Here is a 17,281-nt window from a genome sequence, read left to right as displayed (position 1 = left end):
CAAGACCACGGCATAAATAATGAGCGCATGAGGGGATAGTTCTAATAAGCACGAAAGAAGATCCTTCCAGTTGGGTCGCGCTCAGTAAACCTTATTGTGACGCGCGTTAACTTTGGTACGGAAGCAACTCCGATGGCCTGGTCGGCGGCATGAGGGCCACGGTCTGCTGTCAGCGGGCGCGACGACGTGATCATACGATCTTCGCATCTCGGAACTCCACAATCTCGAGCGCGTCAATACGCCCGCTACACTTTCCGATCTTGCTCACGACGAAGTCGACGCCATGGCCGAACGCCCGGCCAAATCAGGGTCATCACGAAAGCGAGCCCTCGTGAGCTGCGACCGCTGCAAAATCCGACGGGCACGGTGCATACGCGAAAATGCCGAGGTGCCATGTGCGGACTGCAAGGCAAATGGCGTGGTGTGTGAATCGAAGCTTCCACGTAAACAGAGGGTCTATGGCAGTGTGGAGACCCTCAGCTTACGCTACAGAGCCCTTGAGTCGCTAGTCAAAGGCCTCTTTCCGGATGAGAATGTTCAGGACACAGAGACCCTGTTCAAGATCGCCACGACCAGGAACATTGCTATGCCCGCGAGCGACGACTTTACTCCCGCAGACATCTTCAGCAGTAGCAGTAGCGATAGACAGACTTCTTCGCTGGAACAGCAACAACAACAGCAACACTCATTGCAGCCATCGCCAGTTGTCCCATCTGCATACTTGGGCTCGCAGACTACCACGTATCCCCTGCACTCTGCTCGGCGCACTACTGCCTTGTCCACAAGCAAAGAACGCCTTCGTCAGCCTATAACGCAACAAGTATCTTCCCAGACTGACGAGATCATTCGTACGAATCGTGGTGCCTCACATTATTTCGGGCCGTCGAGTAGTTTCCGACTTGCATCGACTATCCGCACCCTCGCGTCCCGATGGAAGGCCGTATCAGGCGCCGACTTTCCTGGCCTCCGATCATTCACCTCAAACCCCTCGAGCCGATCGGGCTCAGCTCTCAAACGCAGCAGCACGAACCCGTCTGAAGATGAATTCGCTCCACCATCCTACAGTCAGCGTCCAGGTTCTAGCCATGGCAGCCGCAAGAGATCTAGGACAGAGTGGGAGGCATCAAACGATCCGTCGCAACATCATGATCACTCATCACGTCTAGATACTATTGGTGATCTGATACCCGCAAAGCATATCACCGACGCTCTAGTAGCAGTCTACTTCGATCACATACATGTGTACTTTCCCCTTTTCAATAGAACCACGTTTCAGATCCGGCTGGAGGCTACGTACTCACGGAAGACGCAGTTGTTCGAAGAGTGCAAGGATATGGGGTGGCTAGTTTCGTTGGCCTTGGTGTTGTCGTTTGGCTGCCAGAAATCAAAAGCAAATGATGTCGACCAAATGAATGTACTTCGCCACAAGTTTCTCGCCTTCGCCAAAACCTACTTTCGGACGCTTCTGACATCGACTCGTCTGGACAATGTCCAAGCGCTCGTTCTTCTCAACATGCATCACCATAATATCGGGCAGAAGAGCAGCTCGTGGTTACTGATAGGTCTTGCTGCACGTATGGTACGTTATTTGCTTTACAGGACACCCATGCTCTGCTAACACATATCAGGCCATTACCATGGGAATGCATCGAGACAGCACGAACGTCCAATTCGAACCCATCGAATGCAATACGCGCCGACAAGTCTGGTGGTCGCTCTACATATTCGAAAAGACACTGTGCGGCATATTGGGCCGCCCAACAGTGATTGACGACCGAGAGATGTCGATGAAAGTCCCAGACGCACCAATGCTAGAGCAAACGCGCATCAACGCAGCGTTCATGAATCTCTGTTCCGACCTAGTGTCCACATCGTACCGCATTCGACAACGTGCCTATTTCGACAAAACTTCTGCCGAGGAACGGTCCCCGACCATCGCTGTCGCCATGGCCCTACTTCGGGAGTGCGACAACTTCTTCGCAAAAATACCTCAGCACATGTCAATAGAAGACATGCCAGGGCACCCGGATCTGAAAGCAATGACATTATTGCTACACGTCTACTATTACTACACGCGTTGTGTCATCTCCCGAGACTTTCTCATACAAAAGGTAGAGAGCAACGTCTGCTTCCTGGAGAACAAGGCGCCCCCAATTTCAGAAGACTGGTCTACAACCCTAATCCTGGCGGAGGACTGTGTTGAATCAGTACACAAAAGCCTCCAATGCATCACCATCGGCATCGAGCTGGGTATATTCGAGATCATCGGTTACTCCTGGCTTGACTTCTTCTTCGTATTCCACGCCGTTCTGATCGTATGCGCAGATTTTCTTGCACGACCCAAGGGCCAAACCGATTCACCGAGAGACGTCGAACGTAAAGCGACAGTGCGCACTGTGCTCGACCAGGTCCGCGGGATGCAGAAGCTCGCACCTACGTACAAGACTCTTGGCCGGATTGCGCTGCAATTCGCCACAATAACGGGTGTTACTCAGGACAACGATTCGCCAACAGTACCGGATGTGCCACAGGAGGGGCCTCTGGACTTGACGGTAGACATGGCGGCCGAGGAAAGAACGGATAATGCCGACATACTCGATATAGGGAATGATTGGTATACAGACGCGACGGCTGATTTGGGATTAGACTTCTTCGATCTGAGTCAGGCGACACATCCAGGGTCATTCCCCATCATGGATCCTCCGTCGCGTTCTGAAAACACGGGCGATCAGACAGGCGACGTGGTGGACGATTGGACAGACAGGGCACTAAAGGGGATGCACACGCTGTAGACACGAGATCACGCGTTGGGAACCAGGGAAATTGCACCAAGATACCTATATTGCCGTCATGAATTAATTCGCAAATTTGGATGACATCATCATCTAGCGTGGTGTTGAAGTTTGGTGAGCGCTTGGCGATGCACGATCGACCGATAGCCGTAGCCAGTCAAGATCGGACCATGCCGCTTTGAGATTTCATGACGCATTTGTTCGAGGCTGATGTCGTGACAGCTGCAGACAAATACAGGCCCGCAGTAGCTTGCGCTCCTGCAGCGCGTCGCATAAGTGCTGAGTCTTTTTCTTCGATGCCACATTCAACCGACAGAACGCCTATTCTGCCCACCACGAATATGGCAGGCGGTAACAAGGATGGAAAGAAGAAGGTGCTGGTTGTGGGAGCTGGAGCCGCTGGTATGTTGAACGCGTGTATTAACATGCATCGTTGTTGATTTGAGGCAGGAATGTCGTGTGCTCACCATCTTTCCGAACATCCTGACAAATTCGATGTTACCCTCATCGACGCAGTAGATTACTGTGGTGGCCAGGCTTTTTCCATTGGAGTCGACAAAGAGCGCCATGGTGCCGAATGGCTGAACCAGGGTGTTCAAGGTGGAAGCTACATCTTCCACCACACCATGACGATGTTCGCGAGACAAGGCCACCACGCAGATCCAGTCAACCTCCAAGTTTCCTTCGGCAAAGACGACATCTTCTGGACCAACGTCTTCCCCACAGAGCTTCTTGCGCGCCATCAAAAGGAAATTCGCAGGTTCCATACCATGATCAAGATTGTCCGTTGGTTCGAGATTTTCTTCGCATTGATCCCGATCAAGATTCTTTTCAAAATGTTCTGGTTTTCCGAAGAGTTCACCAACACTGTCGCCATGCCCATGATTGCACTTTTCCTGGGAACTGGAAATGAGACGCCAAATGTACCCAGCATCATCCTAGAACGACTCTGCACTAGTCCAACGTACGGCATGTGGTATCCGGTAGACAAACGAAGCATTGCTAGCAATCTCCCGCCTATGGTCGTTTTCCCCAAATTCAGCGAGTTCTACGAGCGCTGGAGGCAGGATCTACTCAAGAGAGGTGTCAATGTCAGGCTGTCGACGGAGATCACTCGGGTTGTGAAGCGAGACAAAACCGGTGTTACCGTTAGGTTGATCAAGCGTACGCCCATGCCTGATTCGCACAATCCCAACAGTGTCCATGTACCCTACGACGACGAGCACAACGCCGATGCGGACGCGCAAGAAAAGGAAGAGCACTATGACGAAATCATTCTCTGCGTACTTGCCGACACGGCAAAGCGTATCCTAGAACCCACCGCCTCCTTCCGCGAGAAGAAAGTCCTCGGCTCCGCCAAATTCTCCGACGACATCACCGTCACCCACTGGGACAGCGACTACATGCACAAGCACTACGAAAACTTTTACGACCCAGAAAAGTCCGCCAAAGAGCTTTCCGGCACCGACCAAACAGCCCGCAACCAATACGCCGAGAAGAACTTCAAGCCCATGTACTACATCAAGATGTACCCGCAAGACCGATCAAAACTAGAAATGTGCTTCGACTGCACAAACTACCAAAGTCAATTCCCACCGGACGTCCCCTTTGACAAGCACATTTTCCAAACAATCTACTTGAACAAGGCGCGCGACGGCCATCTATGGAGCATTGACGAGATCAACAAGGACAAGATCATACGCAAGGATTGGTGGCACCAGCTCTGCCATTCCTGGACCCATTACGTCTTCGTAGTACCATGGATGTGGCTACTCCAAGGACGAAAACACACTCGCTTCGCAGCAGCATGGACGCTCATCAACGCCCACGAAGTCGCTGTCATGAGCGGTATCGCTGCCGCTGTTGATCTCGGTGCACAGTACCCTGCTGATCTTGAGCGCGACAAGTTTGCTTTCTTGAGCTTTAGGTTGTATTATCTGCTGGCGTATGGAAAGTGGTATAGTCGTAAGGCGACGAAGGCGACGAAGGAGGGGCCTGGGAAGGACTGGGCGAGTGGGCTTTATGGGAGTGTTTATAGGGGACCTGGCGTCAGTGAGATTGATCGGCTACAGTGGAGGGAGGAGAATGATATCAAGGGTGAGCCGGTTACGTATCAGTATCCTACCAATGCTGGGACGCGGTAAGCTTTGGAACAAGCTTTGTAACGGGAGGGGTGGAGAGCGAAGAGTGGGCCGTGACTGGTGTCCTGATGGCTGGTGTAGCTTTACCAATATCACATCTAATATTCACGAGTGAACGACTACCACATGCCTAGCTCTTCTCCATCTCAACCTTTTGTCAGCATGTTCACGAAAATATACCTTTGACCTCAACGCGCGGTCGATCACCCAACACTAATTCCGTCCCAAAATGTCAAGTAAGCCCTACATCTACGTTAACTATCATCAAGCGTTGAAATTGTCCTGCAAACAAGGCGTAGGATCGACATCGTATAGTCTTACATCCAATCCCGAGTTGTAACCCGCGTTAACTCCGTCAAACTCCGCCAAGACCCTGCATATCATGACCACTTATCTCCACAGCTCCACATGGAAGATGTGTAATGATGTCGTTGCCAGAAGTATAAGTAGCCCAAACATCCAAAATATCCATGTACCCAGAATCGAGATCGTCACAATGGAATATTTGACCATCTTACCAACCATGCCATCCAAAACCCCCCTCGACATCGTCTTCGGCTGCATGACCTTCGGCCGCGAAGGCGAAGAACAAGTCCGCACCTCGGATATAAACGACTGCGCAGCTATCCTCGATACCTTTCAATCCTACGGCCATAACGAGGTCGACACGAGTCGTTTCTATGGCGTACGCACACCCATTCCCTCTCGCCTTCCTCTCCCCACCGAACTAACAAAGCCAGGACGGCACATCAGAAGAATACCTCGCCCAACTCTCTTGGCAGAAGCGCGGTCTAGTGATGGACACGAAGTTCTTCCCCAATGTCCATGGGCTTTTCGGCCGTACGCCTACTCACTCTAGGAAGGAGGATATGGGCAAGAGTTTGGAGGAGAGTCTCACTGCGCTTGGAGCCGAAGGCGTGGATTTGTGGTATTTGCATGCGCCGGATCGGAGTGTGCCGCTTGAGGAGACGGCGAGGGCGGTGCATGAGCTGTTTGAGGAAGGAGGAGGGAAGAAGTTTAAGAGGTGGGGTGTTAGTAATTTCATGGCTTGGGAGGGTATGTTCAGTCCTGTTCATCAGACCCCTTCAACTCTCGCCCCTTTTTTTCATTTTGGATACCATACTAACAGTCAACCATAGTCGCAGCAATCTGCGAGATTTGCAAGGCAAACGGATACCAGTTACCGAGCGTATACCAAGGCGTATACAACGCACTCCACCGCAGCATCGAACACGAACTGCTCCCTTGTCTGCGCAAATACAACATGTCGTTCTACGCATTCAATCCATTGGCAGGGGGGTGGCTGACCTCACGGTACAAGCGCGAGACGCAGAATGAAGCTCTGGAGGCTGGAAGTCGATTTGATGCCAACCGTAAGTCGATACCTTGCAATAATCTATCTCCTACAAGGATGAAGGGTGATTTAGAGCTGACATCAATGTTTCACAGGCATGCAAGGCAAGATGTACCGCGCGCGCTACTGGAACGACGAGTTCTTTACTGCGATCGAGAGCCTGCGGTCTGAATTACCTAAAGGGCAGACGGAGAGTGAAACGGCGCTTCGGTGGATGATGCATCATAGTCAGCTGAAGAAAGAGTTTGGAGACAAGGTTATCATTGGGGCGAGTAGTAAGGAGCAGTTGGAGATGAATCTCAACGACTTTGAGAAGGGGCCGTTGGGTGAGGGAGTTGTGAAGGCGCTGGATCAGGGGTGGGCGGTAACGAGGGGTGTGACTTGGAAGTACTTTCACTAGATTGGGGGTCCGAGGTCGAGCGTGAGGAGGTGAAATACGTTGGGATACGAGTGGAAGTTTGGTGAACCAATGTTTCGAAGGCGGGAACGTGTACTGTGAAAGAAAGACCAGCCACTTCCGCAACGGCAGACTTCAAATAGTGACCAGCATCTCCGACTCCTCGAGTAGATAAAATAATGGAAATTCCTTCCTGTGGCAGGTGTTCTCGGACCGCAACCCAAAAACATCCACCCACCCAAAGCAAGACACCAACACGCCAGAAATGCCGTCACCATCTCGCCTCCACGCCTCCATCGAGGACGCCACCACCAACACCATCAACGCCACTATTGCGAAGAGACAGACACGAGAAGCCGAAGCCGAAGCCCACACCGCGACACATGCCCAAGCACAAGCTGCGCGGAACGCTCAAGCACAAGCTGCGATAGCGGCTCAAGCTTATGCGTATGCTCAGGCTCAAGCACAACTTGCAGACCAAGCAGCAGAACAGGCCATAGTCGCGACCGCAGCAGCCATAGCAGCAACCCAACACGCGCGAGAAATCCGAGAAGAATTCCAATACACTATGCGAACCATGCGGCGGCACGCACTCGGATTGACCAGTGATGTAGAGAGACGGGTAGAGAGACGGGGACGAGAAGAGGTCTGGAATGCGTTCCAAGCTCTAGTTCGGCGACTTGAAGACCAGCGTGGACACCGTGGTGAGACGAGGGGTGAAGAGCAAGAGCCTCGTCCTTCGCCTCCACCCGCTGCGGAAGAGTACCACCATTGCGACTTTGACCATTGCAACGGTCTTTGTACGTATCTCAAAGACTAAAGGCGTATGAAGGGATCGAGCTCTCGAGTAGGGACACCATTGCTGGCGAGACGAATAGAATACCTAGGCCGTCAAGAACGAGATATTCTGGTTTAATGGGACAAGATACAATAATCCTGTATAGATAGCCAAATGGATGCTGTGTTGTTAGTATATGTTTGGTACAAAGAAGGACGGTAGTAGCGTATATAAAGATGTTGTGAAATAACAGACTGAAATATTGATAGAAGCTTGAGCATTAAGTATAGCTATAACGAAGAGTGACAAGACTTAGCGAAGGAAAGGGGGTATATCAACCAACCAACCAGTCTAGGCAATGCAACAAATCAAACGCGCGCGCAGATGCAGCCCTCAAACGCAAGTACGGAAAGCAAGCTACTTGGAGCAAATCAAACGCCTAGATCGTCTCATTCTGGAATCGTGTAGACAGTACGTAAAACAGGAGTTGCGCGGTTACATGGTCGTCGTGAATCTGTAAATGAAAAGGCTTGTTAGCAAGCTACTTCCTCTCTCTTGTATCTCCGTCCACTGGCTTGACGCTTGTGCTGCCTTCGAGAGGAGGGATGTAACCTAATTGCTTCTCGTTGCCTCCTTCCATTGGCGTAAAGGGCGTGAAACCGCCTTCTGGTGACGCCTGCCACTTTGCCATGTCCTTCTTCAGTTGTTCCAGCTCCTTCTGGAAGCGGTTGCCGAAGACGTCGATGTAAAAGGTTGCGCCGTTGTAGACACTCCAGATGAATACAACAGTGAGGAACAAACCACTCGGCCAGCGGTACCAAAACCAGATGGGGCAGGGTAGCATGGTGACGACAGCATAGCTGTATTGGATGAACATGAAGGCAGGCTCTTGCATGAAGTCGGGCAGCGAGAGGACTATCTTGCCGATCCAGGTTTTGGCGTACGACTTGCGCAACCATGTGAAGCTAGTAGGTCGGCCGGCGGCAATCTTATCGCGGCGACGTACTGTGATGAGCAGGTGGTAGGCGACCTGCCAGACAGCATATGGACAAGTGGCCCAGACCATCATTTGCAGTAGGTTGTAGTGGTGAGGCGAGGTTGGGTCGGAGTGGCGGATGTCGTAGATGGCGGGATATTTCTCTTGCTGGTATTCCGGGGGTAGCAAGTGAACGAGGCAGTGCAGCGTGACGCAGGGCATGATGTGGATGAAGAGACTAGGCAGATCAGTAGGTGGTTAATGTTAGAGGAATGCGCTCCTTACCTGACAACTTTGTCCATGCTGTGGAAGACTAGCGAGTTACGCCACATGACAATGGCGACGGCGTTGTTTCCCATGCAGAGGCAGTATGTCGCGATGAACAGGCGCTTAGACTGCGGGAAGACCCATACACTCAGAACCAGTAGGATGTTGACGAAGTAGCACAGATCGGCCAGGAAGTAGTGGTAGCCCTTCTTGTGGTAGGTCATGAAGCGGATGGGCATAAAGTAGAGCAACTGAGCCGTGTACCAATGTGGGAACAGGTCGGGGTGGCATCCCACGAGGTATCCAGAGACGAAGATGTTCATGACGGCGGCGATGAAGGAGGCCTTTTCGCGCGCAGTGACGGTGAGCGACTCGTTCCAGCGGCGGTTCAGGCGATCGACGGAATGGCGCATGCGTCTCTTGTACTTCTCAAGCTGCTCTGCTTCCGACGGCACTCTGCGCCGCCATTCTTCCACAACGCGGTCTTTTGTGATGCCCCGGTTCTTCGCTTGGTTCTTGATCTTCTCCGTCTGGGAGGCGATGGAGCTCTGGATCTTCTCGATACGCTGCGACAGGGCGAGGTTCTCGACAAAGTCGAACATGGTGAGCTTTTCGACGGGCGGGAAGAAGGCGGCATCTTCGACGTCGGAGTCATCGTGGTAGGAGCTGTTGGAGAAAGAGGCAGAGCGTGAGAGACCAGGTGTGGACAGTGGTTGGTTTGCGGAGGATACAGGCTCATCCAGCAGCGTAGAGTCGCCTGGAGTCGGACGGGCCGAAAGCTCAGAGACACCCAGCTGCGGTTCCGACCTGGATTTGGGGATACCGCCTATATCTGCATCGTCGGGGGTCGCCATGGTGGGCAGTTCCTCTTGGACGATTTCGAGGCTAGAGGGGGTTCGGCGGTGGAGGGGTCTCTTGAAGGGACGCGGGGGGGAACCTGCAGCCGGCATGCCTGTTAGCTGCTGTATATCGCTGCGAGTGCCCCCGGTCCATGGTCGGAGCAGAGGCGGTATATCAAGAAGAGAGCGTACAGTGGGAAGGGGCGGCTTAGATCAGATCTAGTCAGACCCTATGCTCTCATGACAAGGCGAGTGATGTGCGGGGGTCGAGAATCGTGCTCCTCTCAGAATGTCGGGGCTTCTGGGGAGAGGTCGTGGGTGAATGCAAGCTGGTGATTGGCAAGCTTCACAACGTCATCGCTGGCACCCGTGGCATGCGAGGTGGGAGAGGTCACGAGGGGAGGCGAGGCGGATAGAGGGTTCAGAAAGACGGCGCAGGTTCCCCGAGACTGCAGCGAATATAGGAAAATGTAGGTAGGCAAGCAGGGCCGGTGTCGAGCTCCCCTGCGTGCGGCCACGCTTTCGTCACTGCGGGCCACCATGCACGTCGAGCCACTAGCGCGCTTTGGCCGTCAACGCGACTACGCGCGACAACACGACGATTATCACGGGCAGCCCACCCCGCGACTCCAAACCCGCCCAACACGACCCTCCCACCGCGCACTCACCAGGCTAGGTGTCGCGCATCTCCACCGCCATCATGGGAAAGCTCGTGCGGCTCGAGATCTACAGTAGGCCCCCCGACGCGCAATTGCTTGCATCCACAGACTAAACATGCGCAGACTTCAAGTCGTACCGCGGACGCCACACGCTCCTCTTCGGCGACTCGTACTTCACCTCCATCATCGGCCCCAATGGTTCGGGCAAGTCGAACAGCATGGACGCCATCTCCTTCGTCCTGGGAGTCCGGTCGTCCCATCTGCGCTCCGAGAAGTTGAAGGACATGGTCTACCGCGGCAGGATCATCCAGGAAGCGAGAATCAACGCCGACGGCACCGTAACCGAAGCCGACGGCGATGCGAACGGCGACGCGAACGGCCAGTCCAATGGCGACACACAGGACAATGGCGACTCGCAAACCAGCTCACAGCGCAACGACCCCCAGAACGCCTGGGTCAAGGCCGTCTTCGAAGACGACGCTGAGCAGACGCACGAATGGCAGCGCGCCATCACCAGCTCCGGCTCTAGCGAGTACCGAATCAACAACCGCATCGTCACCCAGAAGCAGTACGGCGAGGCGCTGGAGGAGCACAGCATCTTGGTCAAAGCGCGGAATTTCCTCGTCTTCCAGGGAGACGTGGAGAAGCTGGCGACGACCGCGCCCGAGCAGCTGACACTACAGGTCGAGCGCATCTCTGGCAGTCTGGAGCAAAAGGCCGAATACGACCGCCTCAAGGAAGAGTCCGAAAACGCCACCGAAGACAACGCGAAACATCTGCACGAGCGTCGCGGCATCAACGGAGAGCTCAAGACATATCAGGAGCAAAAGGCCGAAGCCGACGAATACGAGAAGAAGCTCGCCGAGCGCGACGAAGCTGTTGTCACAAAGAACCTGTGGAAGCTCTACCTGGACCAGCAGATTATGGAGAAAGCGCGGAACAAGATCGCCAGCCACCAGGAAGAGCTCAAGGAACACAAGCGCAGCGTCGAGAAGTACCACCAGCGCCACGAGGCGGAGAGGCAGGCCGAGGCTAAGATCAGGCGAGATCTGACCAAGACTGACCGGAACACCAAGGCCAAGGAGAAGGAGATCGAGGACGCCTCCAACGAGCTCGCGCCCATCGAGGAGAAGATCCGCCTTTCCAACGAGACCCGCCGAAAGTACGAAAGCAGGCTCGAGGAGCTCCGGAAGAAGCGCGACGCTGAGAAGAAAGCAGTAGAGAAGTGCCAGAAGGACCTCGATCTGGTCCAAAAGGCCGAGAAGAAGTGGGAGGATGACTTCAAGGCGGTTGCCCAGAACCAGGGTCGCGAGCTTTCCGAGCAGGACCTCCAAGAATACGGCCGGCTACGCAGCGACGTTACGAAGCGGACCCACGGAGACCAAATGCAGATAGACAAGCTCAAGCGCGAAGTCGAGACCGACCGAGACCATGTCAAGAACCTCCAGCAGAGCGTCGACAACCACGAGAAGGCTGTCGAGAGGCTGAATGCAGACATCAGCCAGCTCGAGGAGCGCCTGAAGGCTTCCAAGACGCAAGTCAAGGATCTGAAAAGCGCAAGAGCCGCCAAACAGCAGGAGCTTGACAGACTCCGCGCCGACCGAAAGCAGATCGAGATGCAATACTACGAGAAGAACCAGTTGCTGCAGGAAGTTCTGAAGCAACTCAGCATCGTCGAAGGCAGCCGTCGAGAGTCAAGGAAGCAACAGGAGGCTCGCAGAACTATCGATCGCTTGAAGACTCGCTTTGGATCTGAGAAAGTGCACGGCCGATACAAGGATCTCATCACCCCCAAGATGCAGAAATACCGCAAGGCTATTGGACGAGTGCTTGGACACCAGATGGATACTGTCATTGTCGACACCGAAACCACCGCCAAGTCATGCATCGAATACCTGAAGGCAGAACGCATTGGTGTCATGTCTTTCAACCCACTAGACTCCATCCAGATTCAGGCGGTAGACCCCCAACTGAAGGGTATGCACGAAGGCATGCGACTTGCTATTGACTGTATCAACTATGAGCCCAAGCACGAGCGCGCTATGACTGCGGCATGTGGCAACACCATGATCTGTAACACAGAGAAGCTCGCGAAAGAGCTCAGGTACACAAGACGCATCGAAGTCAAGGCAGTCACCCTGGACGGTCGTGTAATAGGCAAAGGCGGTACACAAACGGGTGGTGAGCTTGACCGTGACGACGATTCAAGCGAGCAACAATGGGATGAGCGGTCCTACCAGGCGCTTCTGGACAAGAAGAACAGATATGAAGAAGAGCTCCGCGCGCTTCCCAAGCAAGATCGTCAGTACACCCAGGAACAGGCTCTCGAAGTCGAGTTGCTAGACCTACAGGAGCAAATTGCTCGAGCTGAAGAGGAAGCCCGGGCACTTGGTCGCAACATTGAGAGTGTGAAGAAGGAGCTAGCACATCACAAGAGCGAGTTGAAGGGCGTTCGGCCCAACTACGAGAAGCAAGCGCAACGGCTGCAGGACCGGGAGGAAGAACTTCAAACCTACCAAGACACGGTGAATCAGGTCAATGACCAGGTCTTCGCCGCGTTCTGCCAACGGCTCGGCTACGAGTCCATTCGCGACTATGAAGCTCAACAGGGTACTGTTCAGCAAGAAGCAGCAGAAAAGCGTCTCGAGTTCAGCAAACAGCGCAGCAGACTTCAATATCTGATGAAGCAGGTCGATTCGTCAGCCCGAGGTGTTGAGGAACGTCTCAAGCAAGCCGAGGAGGAGATTAAGCGCAAGACTGCTGACATTAATGAGCTCGAAGCCAAGCGAGAAGAGCTGCAAAGCGCCCGGGACGTACTCCAAGCAGAGTTGGAAACGCTGCAGGATCAACGACAGCGGTTGGAAGAGAAACTCGCTGAACGTGTTGCAGCTGTGAAGGAAGCACGACGCACTCTAGACCAGCGTAACGAAAAGGTCAAGAATGTGCTGAAGGAGGTCGACCAGGAGGATGCAAAGATCAAGTCGAGCGCGACAAACCGTTACAATGTGCTCAAGGAGTGCCGTGTCAACGAGATCAAGATTCCACTCACGGAAGACTCTAAACCGCTGACGTCCCTACCCATGACTGATATGCCGCGGCCCGACGCGGACGCAGACGCTATGGACATTGACGAGGACCCTGATTCGACCCAGATACAGGCCGCGGAGGTGGATGACTATGGCATCGAAGTCGACTTTGAACAGCTCGACGACGAGCTGAAGACGGAGGTTGTTGAGATACTTGAGAGTGTAAGTTCCAGAGACAACGTCTATATGATTTGTACTAATACCGCGCAGGAGGATGACCCAGATGAGCGCGTGCAATCTCAAGCTAGCAATCTGCTCAAGGCTGCTGAAGCTAAGTTGAATGATGTGATCACGAACCTCGAAACCGAAATCAACAAGGCTACACCCAACATGCGCGCTGCTGAACGTCTCGTTGCAACAGAAGCGCGTCTCAAAGCCGTCGACGAAGCATTCGCCGAGACGCGCAAGCGCGCCGCTGCTGCAAAGAAGGCTTTCGAAGAAGTCAAGACCAAGCGCTACGATCTCTTCATGAAGGCTTTCAACCATATTTCCGAGAACATTGGTGGTACTTACAAGGACCTGACCAAGTCGCCACAGTTCCCGCTTGGAGGACAGGCGTATCTCGATATGGAAGACAGCTCGGAGCCGTACCTCGCAGGTCTCAAATACCATGCCATGCCACCGCTCAAGCGTTTCCGCGACATGGAGCATCTATCTGGTGGTGAGAAGACGATTGCCGCGCTTGCTCTGCTGTTTGCCATTCACAGCTACCAACCTTCGCCGTTCTTCGTCCTCGATGAGGTCGATGCAGCACTAGACAACGTCAATGTCAGCAGAGTGGCTAAGTACGTGCGCGAGCATGCCAGTCCCGGTATGCAGTTTATCGTCATCTCTTTGAAGGCAGGCTTCTTCCAGGAGAGTGAGACGTTGGTGGGTGTCATGCGGGACCAAGGCAAGATGACGAGCAAATACTTGAGTCTAGATGTAAGTTGCTCCTTCCTCCAAATGACTATGCACTGTTCACTAATCTCACAATAGCTGCGGAAATACCAACCCGCTTAATTTGTCGGTATACCACAATGAAATCGCTGCGATTAATGATAGTCGTTATGAAATGTGCATTCCATACCTCATCCCCGGTTTATGCATGGTCCGGTCTGTGCGGAAGTATCATAGTTACTGTAGTCTATTCTGTACATTAGCGACTCGACGTTTTCTGCAGCTGCATCCTCGTTATCTGTGAACGCGTTCGTGCCCAGGTGGTATCGCGACTTCCCGTGATCCATCCAACGACCTGCCTATCTGATCCAGCCCCACTACGCCCTACGGACATAACGCGGCTTATGAAAATTGTCCCAGCAACAACGCGTTGAAGCTTACCGATCATCGCCATGACAACTCTGAAGAGTCATACTTGCGCATCAAAGAGCTATAGCTAAAGCTCGCTTTCGCACCCCTCCATGTCTTGAGCAGTATCCAGCGTCTCGCCGTTGCATGCCAACCATCCCGACCCCGCCGCAATGACGCCGAATCTCCCACGCGACGAGCATGTCCCTGCGCATGAAACCACCCCACTCCTACCAAACCCCACGAACGACGCGCAGACAACCGTTGTAGAAACTGGTATCGCACCAGAAGGACTGCACGCAGAAGATGGAGGAGACATCGAACGCCAAGTCAGCCATGGCGACGCGTTTAAACACCAGGGTCTGCCTGAAGTCAGGAAGAGGATGAAATATATATTTCCTGCTATTGCTATCGGTGTAAGTAAACCTCTGACTATACTGTGAAAATGTTCTCAATACTGATGAATGAATGAACTGACAGGTCTTCCTATCCTCCGCCGACCAAACCCTCGTCATAACCACCTACGGCACCATCGGCACAGACCTGCACGCCCTGTCCTCTACCTCCTGGATTGCGACGGGGTATTTCCTCACGCTATCTGCGTTCCAGCCGCTGTATGGGAAACTGTCTGATATCTTTGGAAGAAAACAATGTCTATTGTCCGCGTATTTGATCTTTGGGGTTGGCAGTGTGGGGTGTGGGCTTGCGAGGAGCATTGGTGAGGTAAGTCGTACCTGTACGAAACGCACATGATATATACACTGACTTCGTATCCTCACTTTTGAAGTTGGTTGCTGCGAGGGCTTTTGCGGGGATTGGGGGTGGCGGCATGAGTGTGTGCACGAGTATTTTGTTGAGTGATATCGTGGGCTTGAGGGAGAGGGGGCAGTGGCAGTAAGTCTTTCCGTACGAAGTGCGTGTGACGCATACACTGACTTCACACACCCAAATTTAGGGGCTATGTCAACTTGGTCTACGCTTTTGGTGCTTCGGCTGGTGCGCCTCTTGGTGGGTTACTCGCGGATAGCATTGGATGGCGATGGTAAGTCCTGTCTGTACGAAATGCATGTGAGACGTGTACTGACTTCGTACCTCTACCTCTGCAGGGCATTCCTGGCGCAAGGTCCGATGTGCGCTGCGGCCTTCATTGCTGTGTCATTGGTGCTTGATCTCCCAGAGCAAGACCACTCGCACTGGAAAGAGAAGATCAAGAGGATAGACTTCCTAGGCGCGGTCATCCTGATCTTCGCCGTCTTCGGTTTACTTGTCGGTCTCGATCGCGGCTCCAACGTATCCTGGGGTAACCCCATCACCATCGTCGGTCTCGCATCTACGCCGCTGTTCGTCGTCTTCGTGCTAGTCGAGAAGTACGTCGCAAGTCATCCCTTCGCCCCAGGCCGGATCATCCTCAACAAGACGCTTTTCGCATGCTATCTTTGCAACTTCTTCTCTTTCGGGGGATGGTTGGCTGCCTTGTTCTTCATACCGCTTTATTGGCAGGTCATGGGCGACTACAGCGCTTCCAAAGCTGGACTGTTCCTTGTCCCTTCCATCATCTTTGGTGTTAGCGGCTCGCTTTTCAGCGGCTTTTACATGAGGCGTACAGCGAAGTACTACTGGATCACCGTCATGGCGTATACGAACCTCACGATCGGGCTCTCATTCATCCTCCTATTCGCTGGCCTATTAACCGAGAGCTTACCCGCGATGGTGGTGGCTACATGCATATGCTCTTTTAGCAATGGCACAGGAGTAACGACGACACTCATCGGCCTCATCGCGAATGCCTCCCACACCGACCAAGCCGTTGCCACCGCTTGTTCCTACCTTTTCCGCTCTCTCGGGTCAGTCTTCGGTGTTTCCATGTGCGCTACGGCGTTTAATCAGACACTCCGCAAAGCTCTCCAGGAAAAGCTGCAGGGTGACGATGCGGCTGAGATTGCGGAGCGTGTCAGGGCTGGATTGGCTTACTACAGGGGTCTGGATCCGGCACTCAAGAGCATCGTCCGGGAGTGTTACGGAAGGGCGACTAGGGCCGCATTGTGTGTAGGCATTGTGCTTGTTGCAGGGAGCGCCATCTTTGCGTGGTTTATCAAAGAGAAGAGCCTCGAAGATAGCAAGAGCAGGAGTGTTGAGCCGGAGGAACCTGCAGAGTGAGGCAAGGTTCTGGGAGTCGGAGGCTTCCGAGAGCGTCACTGGGATGGCAACAATCTGTCTCTGCTCGTCTTCGGGGGAGCTAGACGATGCAACTAAACGCAAATCTATACCGTCCCTGGCAGATTTTGAGGTGGTAGAAGAGGCATGTGGTACATTCTCGGTGTCTTTGAAGGTGTCGGGATCTGGCTGTCCTAGACTCACCGCTCGTGCTGGGCAAGCATGACTATGTATCGCAGTAGTGTGTCCATTACACGACAGTGTCTTAGAAATCAACAGACGGATATTCGAGGCTGACATGCTGGTCGTGTAAATATGATAGCTTAGTCGCACTCCTTGGCTGTGCTCTCTGGTGTATTAGCTGACTGTATCTGTACTAGGTGAACGTTTTACCAACGCCGACAGCGGGTGACCCTTAATTGCATACTAGATCTTCCAGTCACAAACTTAATGCTGTATTCATTCTGCATGTAAATTCGTATGGATATTACGACTTCCGGTGTCTGACCCCGATGTTGTGAGGCCGGCAGCACGAGCATCCAGCGCTAGTA

At 53.3% G+C, this 17,281-nt stretch overlaps 5 protein-coding genes across 5 annotated transcripts; 4 read left to right on the top strand and 1 right to left on the bottom strand.

The window, feature by feature from the left end:
• Positions 1 to 283: 283 nt before the first annotated feature.
• On the top strand, positions 284 to 2,792 carry J4E88_002317 (uncharacterized protein; the record flags this gene model as incomplete). The annotated part of the gene is made up of 2 exons (XM_049395982.1): positions 284 to 1,579; positions 1,629 to 2,792. The coding sequence occupies 2 exons, from the start codon at positions 284 to 286 to the stop codon at positions 2,790 to 2,792; spliced, it is 2,460 nt and encodes an 819-aa protein (XP_049258386.1).
• Positions 2,793 to 3,133: 341 nt separating this feature from the next.
• J4E88_002316 (uncharacterized protein) lies at positions 3,134 to 6,687 on the top strand (the record flags this gene model as incomplete). The annotated part of the gene is made up of 6 exons (XM_049395981.1): positions 3,134 to 3,194; positions 3,243 to 4,932; positions 5,414 to 5,618; positions 5,674 to 5,989; positions 6,073 to 6,306; positions 6,383 to 6,687. 6 exons carry the CDS (start codon positions 3,134 to 3,136, stop codon positions 6,685 to 6,687), a joined length of 2,811 nt encoding a protein of 936 aa, XP_049258385.1.
• Positions 6,688 to 8,003: 1,316 nt separating this feature from the next.
• Positions 8,004 to 9,559, bottom strand: J4E88_002315 (uncharacterized protein; the record flags this gene model as incomplete). Its single annotated transcript, XM_049395980.1, has 2 exons — positions 8,004 to 8,676; positions 8,724 to 9,559. The coding sequence occupies 2 exons, from the start codon at positions 9,557 to 9,559 to the stop codon at positions 8,004 to 8,006; spliced, it is 1,509 nt and encodes a 502-aa protein (XP_049258384.1).
• A 685-nt stretch (positions 9,560 to 10,244) lies between these two features.
• Positions 10,245 to 14,291, top strand: J4E88_002314 (uncharacterized protein; the record flags this gene model as incomplete). Its single annotated transcript, XM_049395979.1, has 4 exons — positions 10,245 to 10,275; positions 10,327 to 13,451; positions 13,500 to 14,213; positions 14,268 to 14,291. 4 exons carry the CDS (start codon positions 10,245 to 10,247, stop codon positions 14,289 to 14,291), a joined length of 3,894 nt encoding a protein of 1,297 aa, XP_049258383.1.
• A 458-nt stretch (positions 14,292 to 14,749) lies between these two features.
• On the top strand, positions 14,750 to 16,733 carry J4E88_002313 (uncharacterized protein; the record flags this gene model as incomplete). Its single annotated transcript, XM_049395978.1, has 5 exons — positions 14,750 to 14,992; positions 15,057 to 15,299; positions 15,364 to 15,470; positions 15,532 to 15,618; positions 15,683 to 16,733. 5 exons carry the CDS (start codon positions 14,750 to 14,752, stop codon positions 16,731 to 16,733), a joined length of 1,731 nt encoding a protein of 576 aa, XP_049258382.1.
• Positions 16,734 to 17,281: the final 548 nt, after the last annotated feature.

Source organism: Alternaria novae-zelandiae (assembly GCF_023758075.1).
Source record: "Alternaria novae-zelandiae strain BMP 2774 chromosome Unknown scaffold_3, whole genome shotgun sequence".
NCBI lineage: Eukaryota > Fungi > Ascomycota > Dothideomycetes > Pleosporales > Pleosporaceae > Alternaria > Alternaria novae-zelandiae.
This window is presented reverse-complemented; position numbering and strand designations above follow the sequence as displayed.